We start from the raw sequence: 23,108 nt of genomic DNA on the forward strand, positions 1-23,108 counted from the left end.
AAGAGCAAAATGGTAAAACCAAATTGCTCATCAATCCTTGGTGTGACACAAACTGATACTGGAGAACTGACTTTTAAACCAGCTGATCAAATATGACAGCAAAAGGCAACGGTTTCTCCTCAGAAGAGTAAAAATATTTCATCAGTCCACAATGACATAATAGCCAGCACTCTGGAAAGGCATGCAGAGGGAAGCATTCCCTTCTGCACAGTGGCTGAAGCTCAGCACCGCAGTGCTGCGAACAGCCCAGCCGCAGGAGATGCGCTCGTTACCTGAAACAGGCAGTGCAAGCACCAGCACCAAACTCCAAAGTGCTTCAGCAGAGCACGGAATTGCTCTGAAGTGGGGCAGCCCTGCTTGCTCCTGTGCCCAGCTGTAAGTGCTCCTGCACTAGTCAGCCTGTCCCTGACATGCCTCTGGAAACCTTAGTAAAGGTTTGCCTCACAACTTCCTTACTCAGTCCCAGATTTTGGGTCTCCTCATTTAAAGCAAATTAAGAATAGGTGCCTATAAGGTCCATACCAGAATTGTTTTCTTTCATTGCTGCCACTGGATCTTTAATTTAGGTATTTGAAATCTTGTTACATGGGCTTTGAGCAGTGCTAAATTCCTCCTTCCCTATGATTTTACACACCCTTTTCTCACAGGAAAAGGCAGTAACTAGACCCATCCTTATCTTATACTTGCTCAGGACTGTTCAGCAGTGGAGTGATGCTGAACATCTGAGCTCTGCTGTTTCACTAGGACAGCAATTTCATCTTGGACTCCTCAGTAACACACAAGCCAGCTGAGCAACTGGCAGATGAAGGAGGTAATACAGACACCTGGTTGCAACTTCATAGTTTCTTCTCCTCATATTTCACACTTTAGAATTAAGCAATGTTCTTACTCAACAGCCATGGCACCAGTGAATGTCTGCCAGCCTCATTCCAGACACAAGCTACAAGAACAGATCCATCGTCCACAGGTCAACAGAAGAGCTAATTAGCATTCTCACTTGAGATTTTGCAACAGTGAGCTGTTCTAGCAAATAAGCCAGATGAAAAACATCACCAAACTCTTCATGCTTCATAATCAAGCTGATAACCACCATTAGATACCATATCATCTCAGCAAACCAGCTGCTGATGCTTTCAAATGTGGAAAACAAATTAAGAAAAAGAAACAAAGAGCACTGGCTGCAGCCTCTCTTCCATACATCTTATCATCTCATTCCAGGTTAACTAAAAGCTATCCAAAGAAAGGGGTAAACCAATCAAGGCTCCAGAGCGATAATTACATCTTCCCCTACTTAAAGAGTACGTACAGGACCAAACCCTAATTTAAGGCTCTTGCTGTGGCAACATCAGCCATCTCAAAATGTTTTTATGATTTCACATTTTTCAAGGCACCTTCTTATGCTTTTAGGCTGTAACACTTTCTCCCTCCTCTTTCCCACCTAAATTTATTCCTAAGCTTCCCCCTTCACAGTCTCAACTCTAGAGACTCAGTGTGAGAACAAAGTCACAGCAGGCACCTGTCCCTACAGATTCCCTCATGTATTACACCAGATAAAGCAGTACTGTTGTCATCAGTGAGTCCTCTCCTTCCTATCCCAGCACAGGAATTCTGGGAAGGTCCCAGCCAAGGGCAACTGCAGCACAGAGCAGACAGAAAACTGTACTCTGCCCCTGAGAAAGGAATTGAGCTCCAGGCTCCTGGAGACACACAGACAAGTCTTGCATTCCACCTCCCTGCAGCCACACCACACACATCCCAGGTAAGTCAGCAGCTCCCTTTCCACATTCTCATCTGCTGAATCTGAAGGTCACATTCCAACACACAAATAAAACTTGCTCTGTGAGAAAGAAAACTGTTAGAAAATTCTCAGGGTTTGAAAACCCTCTTTACAGAGCTATGCAAGAACAACTTTCACACCATAACCTGAAGCTTCATTAAATTCAATCCACATGCAAACATTAGTACTAAAAAAAAACAGAAGAAACAAGACACCAGATAAAAAAGGCTTAAAATCCACTTTAATAATGCATTCCTGTAACATTCCTTGGACAAACTCGAACTTTTCAGTGGGACAATTACAGTTTGTGTTCAAACAGTTTACACTAAATGAAAAATCTTGTAGTACTTCTACACAAAAGACAGGCAAGGTTAGGATTATACAAAGATTTGTTTCAGTTAAATCTTCAGCATGAGATACAGTATCTTTATCCAACAGATTGTACTTTTACTACCAGTAAAAATAAAGAGATACAACACATTATCAAAAAAAATCCAACCAAACAAGAACCTCCCAGCCATTCAGGCTGCATGACTGTCAACTACTTCAAAGAAACAAATGGTCCAGGTAAAAAGAGTAACTAACAAGTTAGGAGGAAAAAAAAAAAAAAAACAGAAACAAACAAAACCTCCTCCAATTCACTACATGACGGATCATTTGGAGCTATATAAATTTACAAAATCATGGGAGCTGCAAAGTACCCAAATACTGCCCTAGTTCTCCAGAGACTCCCCTGTGCTCTTAAGCAAGGTACACTACACTAAAAAACTGCCAAGACATACTGAAATTTTATCTAATTTAGTCTCATGATTTCAGCTGCAAATAGGAAACCTGGAATGGTCAAGGCATTAGGGTCCTTGCAAGATTTTACTGTTACTGAACCACAGCAGCCTCCCAGAATTCATTTTTCACTTTGAAATTAGGAATGCACCACACGAAGTTTTCCAAAACCTTTATCAGTCAGACTGCACTCCCCTTGTCCTAAAGTAGCGTTACCAAAACAGGCCCTAATTAACTATCTTTAAAATGTCCCCCCTCCCCCCCAGGTTGAACCCTGTGTGGCCTGCCAAGACATCTTTGAGGCGAGTACAGGGGACAGCTCAATCCTGTTAGTATCTGCGACGCTTGTTCGGGCCGAAATCCCCCCCTGGATTTCCCCTGTTGAAGGCAGGCGGGTTCCCTCCCATCGCTCCGAGGCCTTCCATGGCTCCACCCTGGCCAAAGCGGTCTGGAGGTGGTGGTGGAGTCTGGGAACGAGGACAAGTGCAGAAGAGGTAGGAAGAAAAACAAGGAAGAACAAAGGGCAGTTAAGAGCAGTTTGAGTTGATTTGAATTCTACCAGGATGCCACAATTCCAGCTGACCTCACTGCAAACCTCCACCCCACCAAAAACATCCCCGCAGTCCCAAACCTGCACCACTGGACCACTGCAGAACAAAGCTCCTCTCTCCACACAACTGTAGTCAGGCATGCTGGGACTGTGTGCACCACCTCACAGACCAGGGCCCTACTGTGGAGCGGGTGAGCCATCTGAACTCACCTCCCCTTGCCACTCCTGGCTTCATCTTCTCTCTTAATTTCCATGTGCACTGAACATTCCCTTAACCTCAGCTGCTTTGCTGTCCCTACCACTCAGATACAAAAGTTTTTTGACAAATAAACCTGTTCTTTATGATTAAAAAAATATCTGTCGCAGCAGTCACGACAGAGCAAGAAGTCTGAGTAGGAATGTTTGCAGGAAAACTGCTTATTAGACCAGTTCAAAAAAATCACTGAAGGAAAATGACTGCTGCTGTTTCTGCAAGTGCTGACACTGTGGGAGGACCAATCCTCTGTGTGACAGAGAGGAATGACAAATACCTTAAAAGCCAGAGTCTATTGCAAAGCCCTGCAGTAAAGCTTAAAACTAAATCAAATACAAAAAATTTAAAAAGTCAAACAAATAAGCATGAATGCCATTGATTCTTTGCTTTTGACCTCCTAAGCAAATTAGCTGAACTCATTTTGGCATATGAGAACAGGAGATAACCCTTTTCTGGTTATGAAACTGGTGATGAACAGAACACTCCTGAAAGCTTGGCTTTATGACTGCAAGAATCTATTTTTGCAAGAATCAAAAAACTCTCGATGTAACAAAGTGCTTCCCATTAGGTCATTTAAAAACAACCATATATTATTGCTAAGATCTTTCTAACAAGCATTTTATCACTAGCTCTCTTGGAAGTAAATTAAGCAGTTATTAGACTTGGCTCAATCTCCTGAAAGTTATCAGCTAGTATCAAGGCAAGATTAACTTCTTAAGATTTTAGCAGGAGTGAAGCAACAGGTCTGGGTAGGCAAAGAAGCTTCAACTTTGGCAGCTAGTGCTTAATACTGGAAACAACATAATCTGCACTTTAAAGGTGTGCACAAAAAGCAGATGGAGATACACTACCATTCCCATGGCTCCATCAGGGATCATAGCTCCAGGACCAGCAGCAGGAGGTGCAGGAGCTGGGACATTGGTACCACCCATAGCTCCTCTATTGTTCATGCCAATGGTACCTGGAAAAGAAAAATCCTGAGGAATAATCCTGGCACACACACAGTGACTGGGGTCTGCTCATCACCCCAGAGCCACAAAACATTGCTCCATGCAGGGTCAGAGTCCAGTCTATTAACCAGCTTGGCACTATCGGGTCAAGACCAACTGATCTTGCTTTATAGCATGCTGTGTTTCCTGTCACATGAATACTTCCTCTTACTAGCCTGGGAGATTACATTGAGTTTCTAAATAAGAAGCCAAAAAAATGAGATCATTGAAAAAAAAAAAGTGTAGATTTTTTAAGGAAATGAACATGCACAGGAACAAAGAATATTCTTACCTCCCATACCCATCTGTCCCATTCGCATGTCTGGTGGCTCCCTCTGGAAAGACAGACACTCGTTTCAACTGATAATCAGGCTTTTAAAAATGTAATCATACAAATTCAAAGAGTTCTGAGGATTTACTACTGAACAATGTGTAGAAAAGTAATTCCCAGGGTAAATTTCAAAGAACAGCAGAAGCAACCTTCACGTGATAGCTGCTGAATGTATAGGTCTTATTTTAAATATCTCATTATAAAAGGTTGTTTTTCAGAATTATAATAAAACATCCAGCAGCAAAGCTGCACATGCAGACTTTAACAAAGACATCTTGATGGAAAGATGTGCTGAGCAGTAGTAACACATTCGATAAAATTAGTTTTGCTACTCCCTCAGCATAGCTAAGAAGCTTTTCCTGTTGAAAGGAATGCAAGCTTACATAAAGACACAGTACTAGGTCACACATTAAAATGCCATTTAGTGAATTGGATTTCTTTTATTAACCAAGCATCAGAAACACCTATCACAGATTTCTCTCACTGCAAAACCAGGAGCACTTCAGTGAGGGCACTACTTTTTTCACAGTGGTAAGTGAAGACAACTTTCACTTCATCTGTAGTCTCAGTGCCATTATTGATCATATGAAGGCAGCATTATTTGTAGGAATCGGGCGATCTGCTGCACAAGGAGAACATTCCAGTTTTTGGCTCAGCCATGCTCTTGGCCCTTTGCTTTGACACATATTTAGCTATTTTGCCTAGGGTCCAAGTTTCACTAGTAAGCATTGAACACTTACCCCCAGCTGCAGCAATGCCATTACACCACCTGAACAGCCCTACAGCTGCCTCCACAATAGAAAGTGGCTGGGACTGGAAACAAATTGTAAGACATTTCTTTATAGAACTAGAGATACTGTTATTAAAAGACAGGTTACGCTACAAAAAAACACTTGACCAATTGACTTTTAAGTACAAGCATATACCATGCCTGCAGCAATGCCTCCAGTTAGGATCATTTTATCATGACTAAGACAGACTGCAAGCTAGGGATATTGCCAGTCATAACCATAAGAGGGTTCTGCTGCAGTGCTTCAGGACAGTGTGTGTGTTGCTGTTAGAATAGAATTAGTCAGCCTACATTTTTCTGAACAGCAAGACAGCTACAGAGGGTCCTATGTGAAGAGCAGTGGAACTGAACTGGGAGATTTACAGTTTCCAGGCCAAACTGTATTAAGATTCAAGGGAGTCAGTAATTTAGGGTAGAATGCACTACTGATGTTCAGTCTTCCAACCAAGTTGAAAATTCACAGAAAGCTGTGCTGTGGAAGGGAAAAATCTACTGTGAGTGTAGAGATGTAATGGAAATGTAGAAACACTCGTACCGCATCAGCAAAATTCCCTTTAAAGCCTTCCTGCTGGCGTCTCATCATCTCTTCTTGCTGCCTTCTCATTTCCTCCTCACGGCGCCTGCGTTCTTCCTCTTGCCTGAAAAGAAGGTCCAAGGATGCTCAGAACAACAAACACCAACCACCTGCATCACTGTGTTGCTGTGCTGCCACATGGATCTTCATTGGAAACTTTACACTTCAAACTTTCAGTTTTGAGGAGCTCATTTGAAAAAAAAAAAAAAAAAAAAAAAACAACAAAACAAAAAAACCACTTATGTGCATGTGTCTCATGAGGAGCAGCTGAAGGAGCTGGAGTGGCTCAGCCTGGAGAAAAGGAGGCTCAAGGGGGATATTACCACGCTCTACAACTGCCTGTCAGGAGGGTGGAGCCAGGTGGGAGTCAGTCTCTTCTCCCAGGTAACAAGTGACAGGACAAGAGGAAACTGCCTCAAGTCACACCAGCAAAAATTTAGATTTGACATCAGGGAAAATTCCTTCACCAAAACAGTTACAAAGCATTGGCACAGGCTGCCCAGAAAGTGGTGCAATCACCATCCCTTGAAGGATTTAAGCGATGTGTAGATGTGGTGCTTAGGGACATGGTGGGCTTGGCACCGTTAGATTTACAGCTGAACTCATGATCTTAGAAGTATTTTCCAACCCTATGGAAAAATGCTCCCACACAGCAGCTCCCAAATGCATGCTGACTACATGCAATATCATGCAACAAGCCTGACAGCTCTCAAGCCCCTTCTATTACAGTCTGGTAATCTTTCTGGAGCTTCTCAAAATGACCCCAAGACAAGGCAGTGCTACAATGGAGAGAGAAATCTCTGAGACAAAGTTACCCCTCAAATAAAACCAGAGATGCTGGAACGGGATTTTCCGATCTGCAGCCCTGAAGCCGCTAAATCACAGCAGAGATTCTGATTTTTCTATCTGCCTCATAAAGGAGCTTAACTGAGACACAGAAATGTAAAGAAGCACATGCTAATCAGTGGAAGAAACTCCTAACTCTTCCATCTTAAACCAAGTCAACCATCTTAAACTCTTCCCTATAAAAAAAAAGGCCAAAGTAACAGGCACACTTGAGGTGGTAATTAAATTGTCACAATGAACAATTAGGTGCAGTGAAGTGGTGTTTTATTCTGCTCTGGAGTCACAGCATTTCACAACCTGCCCCCTTACCTGAGTTCCAGCTGTTTACGTTTTTGTACTTCTTGGTTATGCAATTCCTCCATTCTCCTCAGCTCCTCCTGGCGTCTCATTAAATCTGTATAAGACAACAGTAAAAAACACAATCAGACTCCTCTCCCATGACACCTCTTATGAATTCCTGAAGTAGACCGATAACATAGAAGAGAAAAAGGTATCAGAGCCTTTACCAATACAGTAGCATCTCTCCACGTTACGTCTAACAAGATTCAGTGCCAGGTCCTGCCCTTGGGTCACAACAACCCCCTGCAGCTCCAGGCTGGGGCAGAGGGGCTGGGAAGTGCCTGGTGGGAAAGGCCCTGGGGGTGCTGGTCAACACCAGCTCAACGGCAGCCAGGTGTGCCCAGGTGGGCGAGAGGTCAATGGCACCTGGCCTGTCCCAGCTGTGGTGTGGCCAGCAGGACCAGGACAGTGACTGTCCCCTGACTGGGCACTGGTGAGGCCACTCCTCAAATCCTGTGTCCAGCTCTGGGCCCCTCACAACAAGACAGACACTGAGAGGCTGGAGCATGGCCAGAGAAGGGAACGGAGCTGGGGAAGGGTCCGGAACACAAGTCTGATGAAGAAAAGTGGAGGGAGATGGGGGGGCTCAGCCTGGAGAAAAGAAGACTTGAGGAGACTCTATTGCTCTACAGGTACCTGAAAGCAGGTTAATGGTTGGACTTGCTGATATTTTCCACCTAAATGATGCTCCAATTCCATTTATTTGCTGCTACCATGCTTGGTTACAAGAGAAGCAACCACCACAGCTCCCCTTCAGTGAATTATTGAGCCACCCACTCCTAGACAGTACAAGGCTCTGCTCCCATCCTGTATTTATTAATCTGACCGATACCTTGTCGCATGAGCATCACTTGGTGCTCATGGCGAGCTGCTTCCATTTCCATTTCCAGCTTCTCTCGAGCTTCCTTGATGTTGCGATCTACTTGTTCCTGCTGCTGCTTCTCCATCTCTATCAAAGCCTTCCAACGCATGGCATATTCATATTCAAAGCTGCCAGGCTGTGCAAACCGAGGAGGCTGCTCACGCTCCCTGTCAAACAATGAAGAGCTAGTGAATGCTTCAGGAGAGCAAGGAGGAACCAAGAAAACTCCATTTGTGTGTCAAATGCAATAGCAGATCCCAGTTAACTGTGCCTGAGACACCAGTTTGCTCCTCAGGCATCATCTTATTCCTGCATGGAAGTTGTCCTCCTCCATAACAAGTAATGACACTGCTTTCGTAAGACAGCAAGAGATTCTTGGTAGAGAGACTTAGAAATAACCTTGAAAGCAATAGCCTTTGCTCCTGCTGCACATCTTATGGACAGATGTACTCAAGAAGCAAACACTGCCCAAATACGCATGTTATTTTCACTCTGCACCTGTAGAGCAGGACTATTCCTAATTCTGCCTCCTGAAGCTCTTATCTTCCTCACTTGAAAAATTCATGAGCTCACATGGTTTGCTAATGCCAACTGCTCAGATCACAGGATTCCTACCTATACTGGGGAGCCTTCTAAGACTCTGCTCTTATACCTGGATAGCTCTACAATCTCCTAATGCTAGTCACATAATTCCTTGAATTTCTACTGTGGGTTCAAGTGTTTCCTACAAAGGCTTCATGTAATACGTCTCAGAGAATCTCATGTCATCTGTGTTATCTCAAATTGACCTAATTTTTTATTCCAACAACTGAAATGGACTTATAGAAAATATGTGAAGGCTGCCAGTCTTATCCAGCAGTGTGGATTCAAAATCACTGTTTTCTTTAAGCCAATCACGGCAAGCGAAGAATGAATGCAATTCTCCTTCCAAAGTCAGGTCACATTTATGGAAAAACGGAGGACCTGATGAGCCACCCTTCTAAGACTGAGACACTAGCCCACAGGCACCGTCCTCTCCTGCTGCATGCCAGGCACATACTTGTGATATTGCTGGTTTTTGATGACTAGTTTCTCTGGTAGACCTTCCTCATCATCATACTGATCCATGGGCTCCACAGTGACAGGGCGAGGGAATCTGTAAAGAAAAAGTGAGGTGCTTTCATGAAAATTCAAGAACAAGCTTGCAGTTGTGGAAAGCACAACTTAGACTGCTTTTAGCACTGCTCAAAGAAACTCAGAGCAGCTGGGGATCTCAACCAAAGTGAAACCAGGAATCACTTTAAACTCTTTTCTTTTTTTCTAGAATAGGAGTGTAACTGTAAATCAAAATCCTTGTTTAATCCAAACCAAAACTGTACTGGAAGAATAATATTTGTAGTTACTTGCTTCAAATTAACAGCCTAACTGGAATCCTGACATACTCCAGTAGGATCTACTCAGCATGAAGTCTAGCCTCTAGAGTGGCACAAGTCCATCTGTGCCTTTTTATGGCTGTCTAAAGCAAAGAGTCACTACACCACTCCCCACTGGAGGCTGCACCATCCATCCAGAGGCCACCATGTGCTACTGTTGCTTGGCAACAGTGCTCTAGGAAGGTCCACTGGGCCCTTGTCTGAATTTCCACCCCCTAGGGAATCCACTGGTGCACTTCACAACAGACACTGCAGATGTGTGCTTCTGTCTCCCTGGTTTCTGCGTGCAGAAGAAAGTATTGACCTGGTCTCTGAATCAGCTCTCCACCACAGCACTGACACTGCTCATCCTCAGCACAAAGCAGCACCCCAGCTTCCCATGAGCCCCTCAGTCCCATGTGCCAGGGCAGGGGAAATGAAGAGAGATGATCCTGTTGTGCCAAGTGGCAATGGCTACCCAGGCTCCACCAGGAAGGTGGGATATGGAAGGCTAAAATCCATTTCCTCAGCTGAAGATCCATAATACAGCTTTTCACTTTGATGTGAAGTATTCCATTATTAATAATTTTATTTTCTAACATGAACAGATTTCAAACACTTTATCTACCTTTCCTGTCTTGAACTAGGACAAACCAGAACAAGTTTAATCAAAACCAAACCATAACTAGAAAGGAACAGCAGACTTGTTTGTGGCCTTTGATATCAGAACCTCGTGTACTGATAGCTATAAAGAGTCTGAATGTTAACCGTAGTTATGCATTGATAGTGATTAGTTTTGCATGATCACTTTTAAAAATCTGTTTTCATGGTTCTTTCAGGCATAGACTTCTGAATCAGCAAAATCTCCCTAACAGTAATCCTCCTGCAGAGCACTACTAACTATGCTGATTATCCTCAAGCATCAGGGAGAAAAACAGGTATTAAGAAAGAAATAAGCAAAACCTGCTTTTTCAAACTGAATGTACTTGTGTACAGCTGTGACACTGCAGATCCACAGGAGGTGAGAAGCACAAAACTTAAAAAAATTACTTTAAAAATGAGCAATATAGCTCAATTTCAGGAAGTGCTCTAGTCACAAATTCTAGAAGTGCAATACAAAACAGAGTAATTTTTTCCAAAAGATCAGAAATGGCTCCCTCTTAACAGAGCAACAAACTGCTTTGTGGAATGCAATTCGAATTGGTCATTTGCTCGAGCAAGTTCACATAATTATGAGAGAACATGCTTTTCTGTCTTATTACATTCAAGCACGGGGAAAACAGTTTATAATGGTGAAAACTCCAAACAATCCATCTGAGCAGCCTCTCCAACAGATCCAACGCCCACAGTGGCATTCTACCCCGTGGAATCCCATCCCAAGACTCTCCCTTTTAGTGACCCTGAGTGTACAATTAAAACACTTGCACTTCGTTTCCAAACAAGTTATACAGACGGTCTCTGAAACAGGTCCTGTTCCTAAAGGCTGCTTTAATTGTTTTATGGAGAAAAAGTTTATCTGGAAGTTTCATGCACTCACCCCACTAGCAGCTTCCCAGAAGAAAGTTTTCAGACCTGAGCTTCAGCAAAGACTGTCTCTTGTCGGAACAAAGCTAAATAAAGCTCTCCCCAGGCCAATCTCCTACCACCTCGTGCCCTGTCTGTCCCACTGTGGCGTCAAGAACCAGCATTCACCAGCCAATGCCACCCAGCCTGCACATGCCAGCAGAGCACGTCTCCCCATCTGCACTTACGTAGTTAGCAGGAAAGACCCATCACTGCATCTATCCAGCGCTTTCCTAGCAGCAGGCTTCCCTGAGAACTCCACAATGCCTTTCCCAGAGGATCGTCCTCTGTCATCCACAATAACCACAGCCCTTTCCACCTGGCCGAACACTGAGAAGGCTTCCTCCAGGAGCTCATTGGACACAAACTGAGGCAGGTTCCTGACTGTCAGCGAGGCGCTGTGGCAGGCAAAGCGCACTCGGAGCTGCTTCCCACGCAGAGGCATGTTGTCCAGTTCCACCTTGGCAATCTCTGCCAGAGTGCGAGTTTCCTGCAGACAGAAAGAGCCATCATTAAAGCTCTCAGTAAGGCATGGGATTAAACACAAGCTAATTTCTCCATAAAAAGTACTTCTGAGAGAAATAAATTATTCTCCCACAGCTTGGTGAGAAGTGTGCCAAAAAGCACAGCTATTCCTTTTCATGAATGATTGAACAGCCAGAGTTTGGGGGCGGGGAGGGTGAGAAATATATAACAAATACCTAAGTTTAGTCCAACAGCTAGTATGAACTAAGCAAACAATGCAATTTTCACTATGACACATAATTATATTAAGGCTACAAAGCACATTTTTAAAAAAAATTATACATTTTAAAAAAACCAACCAAGATTCATCTATTAACCAAGTCTGATAAAGAACTGCTGACAGTATGACAATCTATGAAAGACCTTTTACCCCACTTTTACATCTTTCATGCCACTTTCACACCTTTCCACTCATTTAAATAACTACCAAACAGCTGCACTACGTGAAAGTGGCCCAGACATGGGTGTGGGAACCTCACCACTCACCTCAGGGCTTTCACAAAGGTGGTGCATGAGCCACAGAAATCTGAGAACCACTCTATGGTGGTAGCTACTACCCTTCCAAACACACTTCAACATGATCATCTAGAGATCCCCTACCCCAAGAGCATGAATCATGCCAGAAATGCTGCATGACAAACTATGCCCATGGGAATTCCATGCTCCAGAAACAGAGAAGTTCACTTTGTCTATAATAGCATCACATTTACACAGGGGTTTTTTTTCTGCTCTCTACCAGCTGATTTCCAAATAAATTTATCAGATCTCTCCTAACTCCTGCCACAAGCTGCCTAAATTCACATCTCTTTTCTTAACAAGCCCTAGACAAACCACTTGGAAGCTAGTCCCATATTCCAGGTTACTAAGATCATCAGCAGGTGTAATCAGCAAGACACCAGAACATCTACTACTTTCAATTAGCAACACTGCTCCATTGTGAGGCATCTCCACAAAAACTCCCCAAAGGTGCCAAGTCACTCACCAGCCTGATAAAACCAAAGCCTTTGTCCTTGTGTATGAAGACTTCCCCTGCCTTGCCATACTTCTCAAACAACTTTCTCATCTCTTCCTCTGTAATATCTGGGGGCAGATTTCCCACAAAGAGGCGGCTTCTTTGGGTGAAGGTCTTTTCACCGGGTTTCCGGAAATTCTTCAGATCAATAGTCAGGCCTTCATCTGAGGGGAATAAGGTACACAGCTGCTCTACAGTTGGGGGGATAAATTTTATTAGGTTTCATCACAGTGATCACACAGACACAGGATAATACAGGTAACACACCCATTCATTTTCATCTTAGACCTCTCCAGCCATCTCTCCAGCAACAAGGGGGTTTTATTTCAGAATGGCCCCATAGCTTTTTTTAAAGAAAACTGAACCTCAATGCTCATTAACACCAGTGAATGACAGTCTAGAACTGGAGAAAACAACACAATACAGCTTGAAATAACAACAGATATTTCACTCAAACTTTTTGAGATCTGGTCAAGGTAACTGGCCCACAAAAAATTATCTGCAGTCACAACACAGGATTTTGCTATTACAACACAAATAATTACAGAAAAGCCACAGTTTAGCCAAAAAACAGATTTTTACTCAAAAACAAGCCAAAACAACTCCAGATATCTAGAAAAATATGAAAATAAGAGGAAATTTTGTTCAGACAGATAACATTTCAGATAGCTGTCATTCTGTGATATGGGTTCCAGAGTATGGGTTTCCAAGCTGAAGAGAAGGCTGGAACGGTGAAAATAGTGGGGAAAAATACCAATGTAAAATTTATAAAAAACCTCCCATATAGGTGAGCCCTCAGAAAAGTTACAATATTAATTACAAGAAAAAATCCCTACTTAGTAAGTTATACTAGAAGGGATTTTTAAAGTTGGAAAAGACCTCTGAGATCAAGTCCAAGGTTAAAATATTTTCTGAGCAATCCAACAAAAATAAACACAAACAGTAACATTCTCAAATCCCCTCAAGCATATACAATCTTTAACCCTTAATTCAGCAAGAGTCCAGCACGATCCTGAACACTCTGTTATGTGCCAGACACAGAGGTGAATTTAGCATCACTTCAGCATCCTGTGCCCCATTTCCCTAAACGCACACGGAACTTAACCACACAGGACTACAGGGCACAGAAAGCAACCCCTTTGCTTTGCAGAGGACACAAGTCATGGTCACACATATGAAATCAAGTGTGAACATAAATGGCTTGATTCCAGTTACAAAACAGGGCACTAAATGAGAAGGACTGTCCATGCAAAGACAATGCACGCAAGACCCTGCAAGGACAACACTTCGATAGGCATAAGCACGCCACCCCTCCCTGGCTCACACTAAATAACCAGACAGAGTGTGCCCAGAGAAGAGCAGTGCGAGTAAATTATCTACCTCGCACAGCAGAGGTGCAGGAGTGAAACGTTTTGCCTTGTTCACAGCGTTACCATGAGTATTTGGGCATCAATTGCAAGGGCTGTGGATACAACACCAGGTATTTGGAACAGAGTTATGCCCAGGGGTACTCAGAGTACCATTGTTCTGCCTCAGGAGATCCATGCAAAGTAGGGAGACAGACACTCACTACAAGCTGATTCCTGTGGGAATTCCCCAGTGCAGCTGTACTGTTACTGTTTTCAACCTGACCAGAACTGGCTGCTCTGCCACTCTTATCTGTTATTGTCTGGGAACTGATAAAGAGCCTGTTCAACTCGACCACTTCAAAACATGCCGGATTTTTAACAGCCTAGTCAGTGTCTTTGACACAAAAACACCACTCGAAGGAATCGTGCAAAGTGCACAGGTGACTTCTACATATTTTCGAACAGCCAAAGTGCCCAAACTTAAAAAAAAAATCCACATCTAATAAAACTAAAGCACTCTTTCCTCCCCAAAAAATGCTAACGGAGATGTCTCGCCACTTCTAAACCATCCGATTAGATCAGTTCAGGCCGCTGAAGCCATTACCGGCTGCTGTCCCGGCTCACAAGCACCCACTCTGGAGTGCCACTCCACACGGACCAGGAAAACCCGAAAGCACGGCTTTCAGCAGTGTCAACTGGCACTGAATACAAACACAGCCGGGTATCTCCTGGTTCCTCATTATAAAAAAAATCAGTCTGAAGAGGGGCCTGCAGATCGCTGCAACAATGTTCTTACTACAACAATATTCACAGATTCTTACTTCTGTATAATCTACCGATTGCTGTAGCAATCAAGCTTCTTAAGCTTATAGTTTCCTAAGAAAACCTGTATTGAGAAGCCGTCTGCTACGCCCGGGGAAAAAGCAGGAACCAGACAATGAAAGACAGAGCTTGCTGTATCTCAGTGCTTACAGACATACTATCAAGGACGCATTGACTTCCAAACTGTAAGCAATCTCTTCCTGAAATTTTGAGACAAAGACACAACCTCTATATCGCTTGCCCTGGTTTTGGGAACGCAAGAAACCTATGAGCACAAAAAACTTATGAACAAACGCCACAGGAGTCGCGTGTACCTTCGAAAAGACTGAGCAAAACCAAAAGAAAACCCACAAATACAACCCAGGCGCAATTAAAACCGTAGCTTCCAACAACGGGGAAAAAAACTGAAACAGCAGATGCTGCAGCCTGCTCGGGAATCTAAGGATTTATTGTTTTGACTTGGAAAACCGGGTTCCTTTTGTTCCTGCGGAGACCTGTTGCACCCCCGAGGGCCGCTGCTAACCCGAGGTTTCCCGCTGCACCGAAGCGGTCGCGCAGCGCCTACCCAGAGCGGGGCCGGGCGGGCCCCCGCGGCGGGCCCGGGACTCACTCTGGCTGTTGGCCTGCTGCCCGTTCGCGGGGATGGACGGCGGCGGGTGCTGCTGGTGCTGCTTGCGCGGAGCGTGGTTCTGCTTCTCCATGTTGAACCCCTTGTTGCCCTGCATCTCCCCCACCTAAAAACAACACACGCACGGTCGGGAAGCGGCCTGGAGCTGGGTCCCGGGTGGCTCCCGCCGGCCCCGCGTGCAGGGGCGGGGCGGGCCGCGCAGGCCGCGCCGGGCCCCGGCGGCGACGGAGCGGGGCCGAGCCGCGACCCTGCTGCCCCCGCGACCTCACCTAGCGGCAACACCGGACAGGGACACGGACACCGGGACAGGCACCGGCCCCGGACACGGACACCGGGACGGACGCGGGCACGGACACCGGGACCGCGGCGGCCCTGAGAGGAGAGCGCGCGGCCGGAACTCGCGCAGCCTACCGCGGCACCCCTCTCCCCGAGCTGCTATTGGCCACCTGGCGCCGCCGCCGCGCCGCTGACTGGCCGAGCCCGCCATCACTCAGAGCGGCCGCCGTAGCGGGGCGGGACCAGCTGGCTGCGCGCGGACCCCATTGGCCAAGGGAGCGGCAGCGCGCGCCGCCAATCACGGCGGCGGGCAGCAAGCTTGGCTGAGAGGCGAGCGGGGGACAAAGGGAGCGCCGCGAGCCGCCCCGCGCGCGGCGCGCAGGCGCGGTGCGGGCGCGCGGAGGCCGCGCGCTTTTAAAGGGCCAGCGGCGGCGCCGAGCGCGTGCCGCCCTACCGCGCCCCCCCGACGGCACCGCGGCGGGTCCGGGGTTAGTGCCTCCGCCCCGGCCAGTGAGCATCGGAACCCAGGCAGCGCCGGGGGACCGGCGTGTGCCGATCCGGTGTCCTCCAGATGCTCTCCATCCCTGTGCCCGCTCCTTGCCGCGTCCAGCCGCGGGCTGCCCCTCTTCATGCGTACCCCGTTCCCGTCGCTGCCCGGCTGCGGGGAGGAAGGCGGCTCCTGCCCCTGGGAACGCACTGGGCGCTCCGGGAGCGCGGTCGTGTCGTGCCTCGGGCGGGTTTCGTTCCACCGCCTTGCAGGAGACGCTCCCGCTTCCCGCAGCCTCCCCGGTGCAGGTGCCGCGCGCCCGCGGCCAGCCCGCTCCCCGGGCGTGGGACCCCGGCGGCTCACGGCCCTTGCGGAGTGCCCGCTTTCCCGCGGCTCCGCCGCCCGCTCCCGGCTGTGCCCCCAGCTCCCAGCCCCCCCGAGTGCCCGCAGGCTGGGGAAGCGCGGGTTCCCGGGGGCGGGAGCGATGGGAGCGCCCCCGGTGGAGTGGGGCGGCCAAGAGCTGGATGCTCCCCCGCCGAGATCGAGGGGCCCGGGTCCCGCCGGCAGGGGAGCCCCCGGGGAGCGGGGGTGGGGGGGGGCAAGCCTGGTGAGGCGGAGCAGAGCGGGGGGCACGGATGGAGGCGGGAGGGGGGAGCAGCGGGCGGCGAGGCCAGGTGGGCGCTGTCATGGCTGGGGAAGGGCACCCCGGGCTCTGCGCGGCGGTGCAGGAGCGCAGCCCGGGCACGGGAGGGGGATCCCGAGGGCAGGCGGTGCCGGGAATGGGGGGCGCCGGCCCAGGCGGTTCCTCCCGGGGGCGGTGCCGCGTCCCGGGCCCCCGCGGAAGCCCCGCCCGGCCGCGCTGTCACTCACCGCCCAGGGGAGACGCTCCAGCTTTAGGGAGGCGGTGGCGGCGCCCGGGCTCGGCCGGGTGGGTGTCCCCCGCGCGCAGGTAGAGGCCGTGGCGGTGCGGCCGGACCGGACCCCCCGGGACGGCAGCGGGGCTGGGGCCGGGAGAGGTGGCAGCGAGAGGGTTAAGTGGGGGGGGCGGGGAGCGGGGTGGCGAGCCCATTCCGTGCAGTCCGCTCCGCGCTTTGCGGGTGGCCGCGTGGGCACCGGCGGGAACCGGGGCGCCCCGTTCCGGCCCGCGCCCCCCGCCGTGCTCCCCCCTCGCACCCCGCCGTGCGCCGCCAGACCGCGGCCGTCGCCCGCGCCCGGCTCCGTGCTGCCCGCCCGCCTGGACCCGCTCCGCCAGGTGGATCCGCCCCAGGTTTTCCAGCCGCCCGTCGCGACCCGGGCTGTCGCGCCGATCCCGCGCTCGGGGCTCCGTTCCGCGTTTCCGCGGCAGCCTCTCGTTAGCGAGTCTCGCGAGCCCAGTCCGCACCGCGGCCTATGAGAGCGCGTCCCTCGCTCCGCACAGCCAATAGGGCGCCGCCACCGCCCCCCCGGCGGGTTGCAGCGCGTTGAGGGCTCCGAGCGGCGCCTCCATTTAAAGGGGCCGCGACGCGAATCCGGGTTCTGGGTAGAGCGGGCGGTGCAGCACCGGGAGAGCCAGGTACGAGCCGTGGCGGCCGCGGGCGTGCCCCGGCGGTGTCCCGGGAGGTGCGGATGGGGCCGCGGGCCGGTCTTGGGGCCGCGCGGGGAGGGGGCGGGGCGGGCGCTGGCGGCGCGGTACCAGGGTGGGGGGGTGGGCGAGCCCCCCGGGGGGAGGGGGGCGCCCGCCTTGCTGGGGGGGCGCGGCCGGCGCTCCGCGAGGGGGCGTGGCCGGTGCCGCTCGCCCTCTCCCCGTGGCGGCCGCTTGGGGGCGCCCTGCGGCGGGTCCCAGGGGGGCGGAGGGGAGGAGCCCTGTGCGACCCTCGCCCCTTATGGGGGATCTGGGCTGTGGGATCCCTCGGGATGCGTGGGGAGCCCCAGCCTGACCCCCACCCCGGTTCAGCTCCAGTCCAATGGAGACTCCAATGCGACTTGCTCTGCAGTGCGGGGGAGGCGGTGGTCTCTGCACCCCTCCCGGTATGGCTGGGAACGCATTTGCCTGGCCTCCATCCCTGCCTCGGTTCCACGGAGACCCCCGTGGGCCCTCGCTCTGGAGGAGGGTGGTCTCTGGAGTCACCCGGAATGGATGGGGAGCCCCCGTGTGAGCCCCATCCCCGACCGGTTCCCCCTGCAGGGCGGGGGTCGTGCGACCCTTATGCCTTTTGGGGAGGAGTTTGGGCTCTGGGACCCCCGCTGTGGCTGGGGAGCCCACCAGCCTGACCCTCATTCCCACCCCGCTTCCATGGAGACGCCGGTGAGATCCTTGCCCTGCTGTGGGAGGTGGTCCCTGGGCCCCCTGCGATGGGTTGCCCGCAGCCTGGCCCGGCCCTGCTGAGGGTTGGCACAGGGAGGCGCGGCGGGCAGCCCTCGTGGGGGCTGCGGCTGGCTGCGCCCCCAGCCGTGTCACTGCCCGCGCACGGGCCGGGCCCAGCGTTCGCGCCTCGCTGAAGTGCTCAGCCCAGCGGGGCCTGTCCTTGCTGAGGGGCTGTGCTGAGCAGTGGCAGCAAACAGCCCGGACCGCCTCTGCCCCGGAGCTCTGCCCTGGCACCCGCCCGGGCTCGGCTCTCCCTGTGTCCCCAGGGGCTCAGCCTTTATGGTGGTGTCACCACACACAAGAGCAAAGTCTGTGGGTTCAGCAGCTGCTGCTCTGTGAACTGGACAGCCTTTCTGACAGCCTTTCCCCTGTGTGGGGGGGAGTCTGGAGCCTCCTCAAGGCCTGGTGGGGCTGCGTATCCGTGGACGCCGTGTGCTGCTCTCGAGGATCTGGCCCCATGAGAGGAAGGTGCAGCCCCACGGGCCGAAGCTGCCTTGGGCTGTGTAGGAGGCTCCAATGTGCTGAAGCCTTCCCATGTGGGCAGTGTAGCTGTGGCCAACAGGGTGCCCTGGGGAGCATCGTCAGTCCCTCCTGTGTGGTTCGGAGAGGTGGAGGCAGGCCTGGCGAGGCAGGGAGCTGGCTGTGGTGTGTGCCCAGCATGGGAAAAGGCCTTGGCCTCAGATATGCTCGTGTGGGCAGAGGCAGCACTGGACGTGTCAGGTGATGGTGAGGGGTAGGATTTTCAATTGAGTGCTGAGGGATGGTTCCTGGAGTCTCTTTTGATGAGGATGAGAGCTGCTTCATTTGTACTCTCCTCTGCTCCCGCTGTGCTTCCAGGTATGGCTTTTGTTCTAGGCTGTAACTTCTTTCCTTTTCATTGCAGCTGCAATCCCCAAGAAAACTTTTAATCTGCATTTTCTCACTTAACCCAGCCTAGCCTGGGATTAAAGCTGGTGATAAGAGCATAACCCTGTTGTTATTGTGAGCTCAGCCTTATGAAAGGAATATCCACAGTCCACAGAGCTGTAATGACTAACCTGAGCCTCACAGCTCCATAGTGCATATTTGCACAACCTCTTTTTCTATCTGCACCTGCTCACATCCCTCTCACTGTGAGTGCCCTTGCTTTGGAGGATGACATTGAGTAACACCAGATTCTTCCACATCTCTGGCAGCCAGAGCAAGGGCCCAGGCTGGGCCCATGGCCTCACTTAGGGGGCAAAGCCCCTTGTATGATATCTTTGTGGATGTCTTGTGGTCAGTGGTGCTGGGATGTAGTATGATGGACACAGATGTGCTGGCAGAAACCTTGGTGCAGGAGGGTTATGGTCAAAGCCTTGCAATGGAAGTATGGAATAGGCTACAGCTGTGACAATGCATTTGTTAGTTTAGCAGAGGCAGTGCTAAGGATTTGACTGGATTTGTGGTTTAGTCTCAGTAGTGTTTTATTAATTTCTTCCTCTGCTGATGGTCTGTGTCAGGAAATGGCAGTGTTTGAGACCATCCTCACCAGTCCTGCTGGCCATGGGCTCTGTTGCTGTCTCCTGGCCACTTGCTGTGAGCCTGCTCCGCTGGCCCAGCCCTGGGCAGCCCAAGGGGTGAAGAGTTGGTCTCTAGATGGGGTGAGATATTGCTCTGCTCAGCACACCCTTAGCAGGGCCAGACTGAAGAGCTGCGTGTGAGGTGAGGTCTCCCAGCACTGAGATCCTTTTCCAGCACCTTGGTGGCAGGCACTTTGCAGAGGGATGTGGGACTGTCAGTGAAGCAGAGGAGACAGCTCACACTGTGTTTCCAGTATTTTGGTACTGCAAGGCCTCTTAAGGAAAATTTCATGTTTTGCCTTCAAAGATACATCCTCTTAGAGACTCTGCCCTTCTCTTTTCTCTCTCTTCCCTGTGCAGTAAGGTTTATTCACAGAACCTCAGACAGATTTGGGTTGTAAAGGACCTCTAGAAGTGTCTGGTTCAACTGACCTCCTGCTCACTGCAAAGCTGACTTGAGGCCTTGTTGTTCAGGGCTTTGTCCAGTTGGGTTTTGAGGACCTCCAGGCAGTCTGTGGCCTGTTCCCAGGCAGCAGCACTCCTCTGGACCTGCTGTCCATGCAGCTGTCCTCTCCAGCTAGCTGTCTGTAGCTGCTTGTGGGATGTGCCAGAACACTTTGTCAGGTGTTCTGATGCCTTCCTGCAGCATTTGGCCAACAGGTAGACAGACCTGATGACCATCTGTTTTTTACCACTTCCAGGTCTTCTATTTTTCTTAATCATTGTCTTGATATCATTAAGGCAGTTTGGACACACACTGCTCAAACATGCTGTACATCCAAGCCTTTTTTATTGTGCTTCTGATAGTACTTCCAAAGCTTTTTTTACCCACTCATCCCTTTCCCCTGCATTTAACACTATTTTGGCTGTACAAACACCAGGAGAATTTTCTCTTGGACTTGATCGCTGAGTGGAGTTGGTTCTTGAAGCTGAATTGCTCTCCAGATAGCATTGCTGCTAAGGGTATTCTTAGACTTGTTACTCTTTTCTCTGTTGCAAAGCCTTGCCACTTAGTGCTCTGGGAGATCCTGGTCTTACAAGATGTGAGGGGTTCCAAGCCATTTCAAACTGCTGCCAGGATGGCAATCTGGATGGATGAGGATGCTCCTGTTGCCTGTCTTAGCATTTACTGCTATGATTACAGCAGATAATGCTGAGATTGAGGAATGTTGTCAATTATATTTGAAGTGTTGCAGTGTCCTGGTAAACCTAATTCCAGGCAATTCTGTGAGATTTCTGAAATTTTTCTTTCTTGCACTTTCTTGAAACAGGTGAAGTTTCTGGAATGCAAGCTCAAAATCCAGTTTGGTCGTTCCTGCCTTTGAGGACTTTACAGGAGACTCATGGCTGTGTTTTGCAGCACCAGCTGCTCAGTGCTGGAGGATTTAGGCTTTCTGGGTTCGGGGTGGCTGTGATACTACATTTGAGGCCTGCAGCCCTGAGCTGAGGCTCCTGCTGTAGGAAAATCTAGTGGTGATCTCCTTTCCTGGCTTTGGGACTATCAAAAAACAATTGCTGGAGTCTCGATGCTGCTGATGAAACTCTGGAAGGGCCCTTTGTTTCCCTGTGTACCAGTTACCGTGCTATAGACAGCCCCAGTCACACATAAAGACTGGCCTTAAGGGGATGTGGTAAAAGCTGCTGCAGTTTGCACTGATTGAGAACCAGTAATACATTTGGAGGTGAGACAACGTTCACCAAACCCTGCCTGCAAAGCACAAAGACTTGACCAGTGGCATCTGCAGGAACTGTAGCTGACTTGGAGTGAGTCACTGCATGTGAAACCTCCAAGTTGCAGAAGGCTTACAGATCCCGTGGTCACTTCTTTAATCATGTGTTTATGAGCTTGTCCACCTTTGATTTCCAGCGTTTTGTGTCCTAGTGTTCATCTGTCTGTATCTCTAAGGAGTTGTCTGCTGTAGGTCTTCTTACATTGTGATTTTTTTTTTTGAGATGGGTCACATCTCCCCATTTCTTTTCAGGGAACAAAATAGGTTTAGTAGTGGAGGGTGTTTTCTAAACCAAGGCTGATTCATAAAGCAGTGGGATTCTTGTGTTACTGTGTCAGATTTTTTTTATTATTATTATTTGAAACATCTCAACTCTTCCAATAATTGGAAGAGTTACAATAACTGTTATCAATTGTAGACAATAGCCAAGAATGAGACAGTGGTGATCTAATATGGCACTGTGTGCAAGTAGCACTGTACTGAATGTCACCAAGTGGGCTTTGTGCTCTTTGAGTTTGCAGCTCAGAGAGCTGCCTCTCCAAAAACTCTAGTAAGTAACAAGAGCCTTTCTGCTCCTTTCTGGAGAATTTTGACTGGACTAAACATGGTCCACAGTAGTGTGCTTAGCTTACTGATGATTTGTAAATACATTTGTGTTGAAGTGAGTTAGCCAATACATAATAAAGGTTTGCAGTGCTTGAATTTAGAATGCTATCAGCTGTCCAGATCAACTCAGATAAGTCACAGCAGAGAAGTTGGCTTCTGCTGTACTCGCCACTCAAAGTATAATGTTGTTGATGAAGATATGTTGACTGAAACCATGCTGGTAGAACATGATATTACTTTCTTAATGTTTTATTGATTGAATTGTGTATTGACACTATTTTTGTTGAGAAATACTAGGTGGAGTGTTACTGTTTGTTCAAAAATTTGGCACAAAAAAATAGAAGCTTCTTCCAGAGCTCTGCTTAGGTCTTACAGACCTTGTAGATGGGAGGTGGCTGAAATGTTGATTTGTGTCTTTTGTAGTTACTAGTTAATTATTTTCATATTTCAAATGATCTCTAATAGTGAAAAAGATAATCCTTCAGCCTTCAGAAGCATTGGAAATCTGAATACATGTCCATGAACAGAAGTCCAGGACAGATACCCAAGCAATTGCTGTTCCTTCACTAGAGGAGAGCAGTAGCTGCATGGCTGTGGGATCTTTTTTTTTTTTTTTTTTTTTTTTTTTTTTTGTGGGCTGTAAAGACTTCTCAGATGTTCTCTTCATCAGGAGGGAATAACAACAGCATTTTTTTCTTGCTGTCTATTTTTAATTAAACATTTGATGGTAGGTCCTCATTTCT

The 23,108-nt window shown here is 49.0% G+C and overlaps 2 protein-coding genes across 11 annotated transcripts in view; one reads left to right on the top strand and one right to left on the bottom strand.

Moving 5' to 3' along the window:
* Positions 1-1,996: 1,996 nt before the first annotated feature.
* On the bottom strand, positions 1,997-17,485 carry NONO (non-POU domain containing octamer binding). Of its 7 annotated transcripts, none has more exons than XM_068205306.1 (11): positions 17,015-17,485; positions 15,319-15,487; positions 12,553-12,773; positions 11,234-11,535; positions 9,131-9,226; positions 8,062-8,258; positions 7,200-7,284; positions 6,006-6,108; positions 4,642-4,684; positions 4,212-4,321; positions 1,997-3,024 (listed from the first exon to the last, which is right to left on the bottom strand). In XM_068205306.1, the coding sequence occupies exons 2-11, from the start codon at positions 15,476-15,478 to the stop codon at positions 2,887-2,889; spliced, it is 1,455 nt and encodes a 484-aa protein (XP_068061407.1). In that variant the 5' UTR covers positions 15,479-15,487; positions 17,015-17,485; the 3' UTR covers positions 1,997-2,886. The 7 variants fall into 7 exon arrangements, with proteins under 7 accessions (XP_068061407.1, XP_068061409.1, XP_068061408.1 ...); XM_068205308.1 differs by having other exon boundaries at positions 15,364-15,487; positions 17,015-17,484; XM_068205307.1 differs by having other exon boundaries at positions 12,553-12,746; positions 17,015-17,483.
* Positions 16,953-23,108, top strand: part of ZMYM3 (zinc finger MYM-type containing 3) — a 32,898-nt gene continuing 26,742 nt past the window's right edge. For 2 of the 4 annotated variants that reach the window (XM_068205299.1, XM_068205303.1), the window contains exon 1: positions 17,569-17,696. The gene's annotated coding sequence lies outside the window, so the exon portion shown is untranslated. Of the gene's footprint in view, positions 17,073-17,568; positions 17,697-17,721; positions 17,744-23,108 lie in introns of those variants that run through there. The other 2 variants (XM_068205300.1, XM_068205301.1) reach the window with 2 other exon arrangements.

This window comes from Anomalospiza imberbis, chromosome 14, assembly GCF_031753505.1.
Source record: "Anomalospiza imberbis isolate Cuckoo-Finch-1a 21T00152 chromosome 14, ASM3175350v1, whole genome shotgun sequence".
In the NCBI taxonomy this organism is placed as follows: Eukaryota; Metazoa; Chordata; class Aves; order Passeriformes; family Viduidae; genus Anomalospiza; species Anomalospiza imberbis.

Bases quoted from the DNA above. Each gene is read 5' to 3' on its own strand.
- NONO (XM_068205306.1), bottom strand. From the start codon at position 15,478: ATGCAGGGCAACAAGGGGTTCAACATGGAGAAGCAGAACCACGCTCCG. The intron at 9,227-11,233 runs GTAAGTGCAGAT...TTTTCTTTACAG, and splicing joins GGGTCTTTCCTGCTAACTAC to ATTCCCTCGCCCTGTCACTG. The intron at 4,685-6,005 runs GTACGAGTGTTT...CTGTCTTTCCAG, and splicing joins AAGGGAATTTTGCTGATGCG to AGGGAGCCACCAGACATGCG.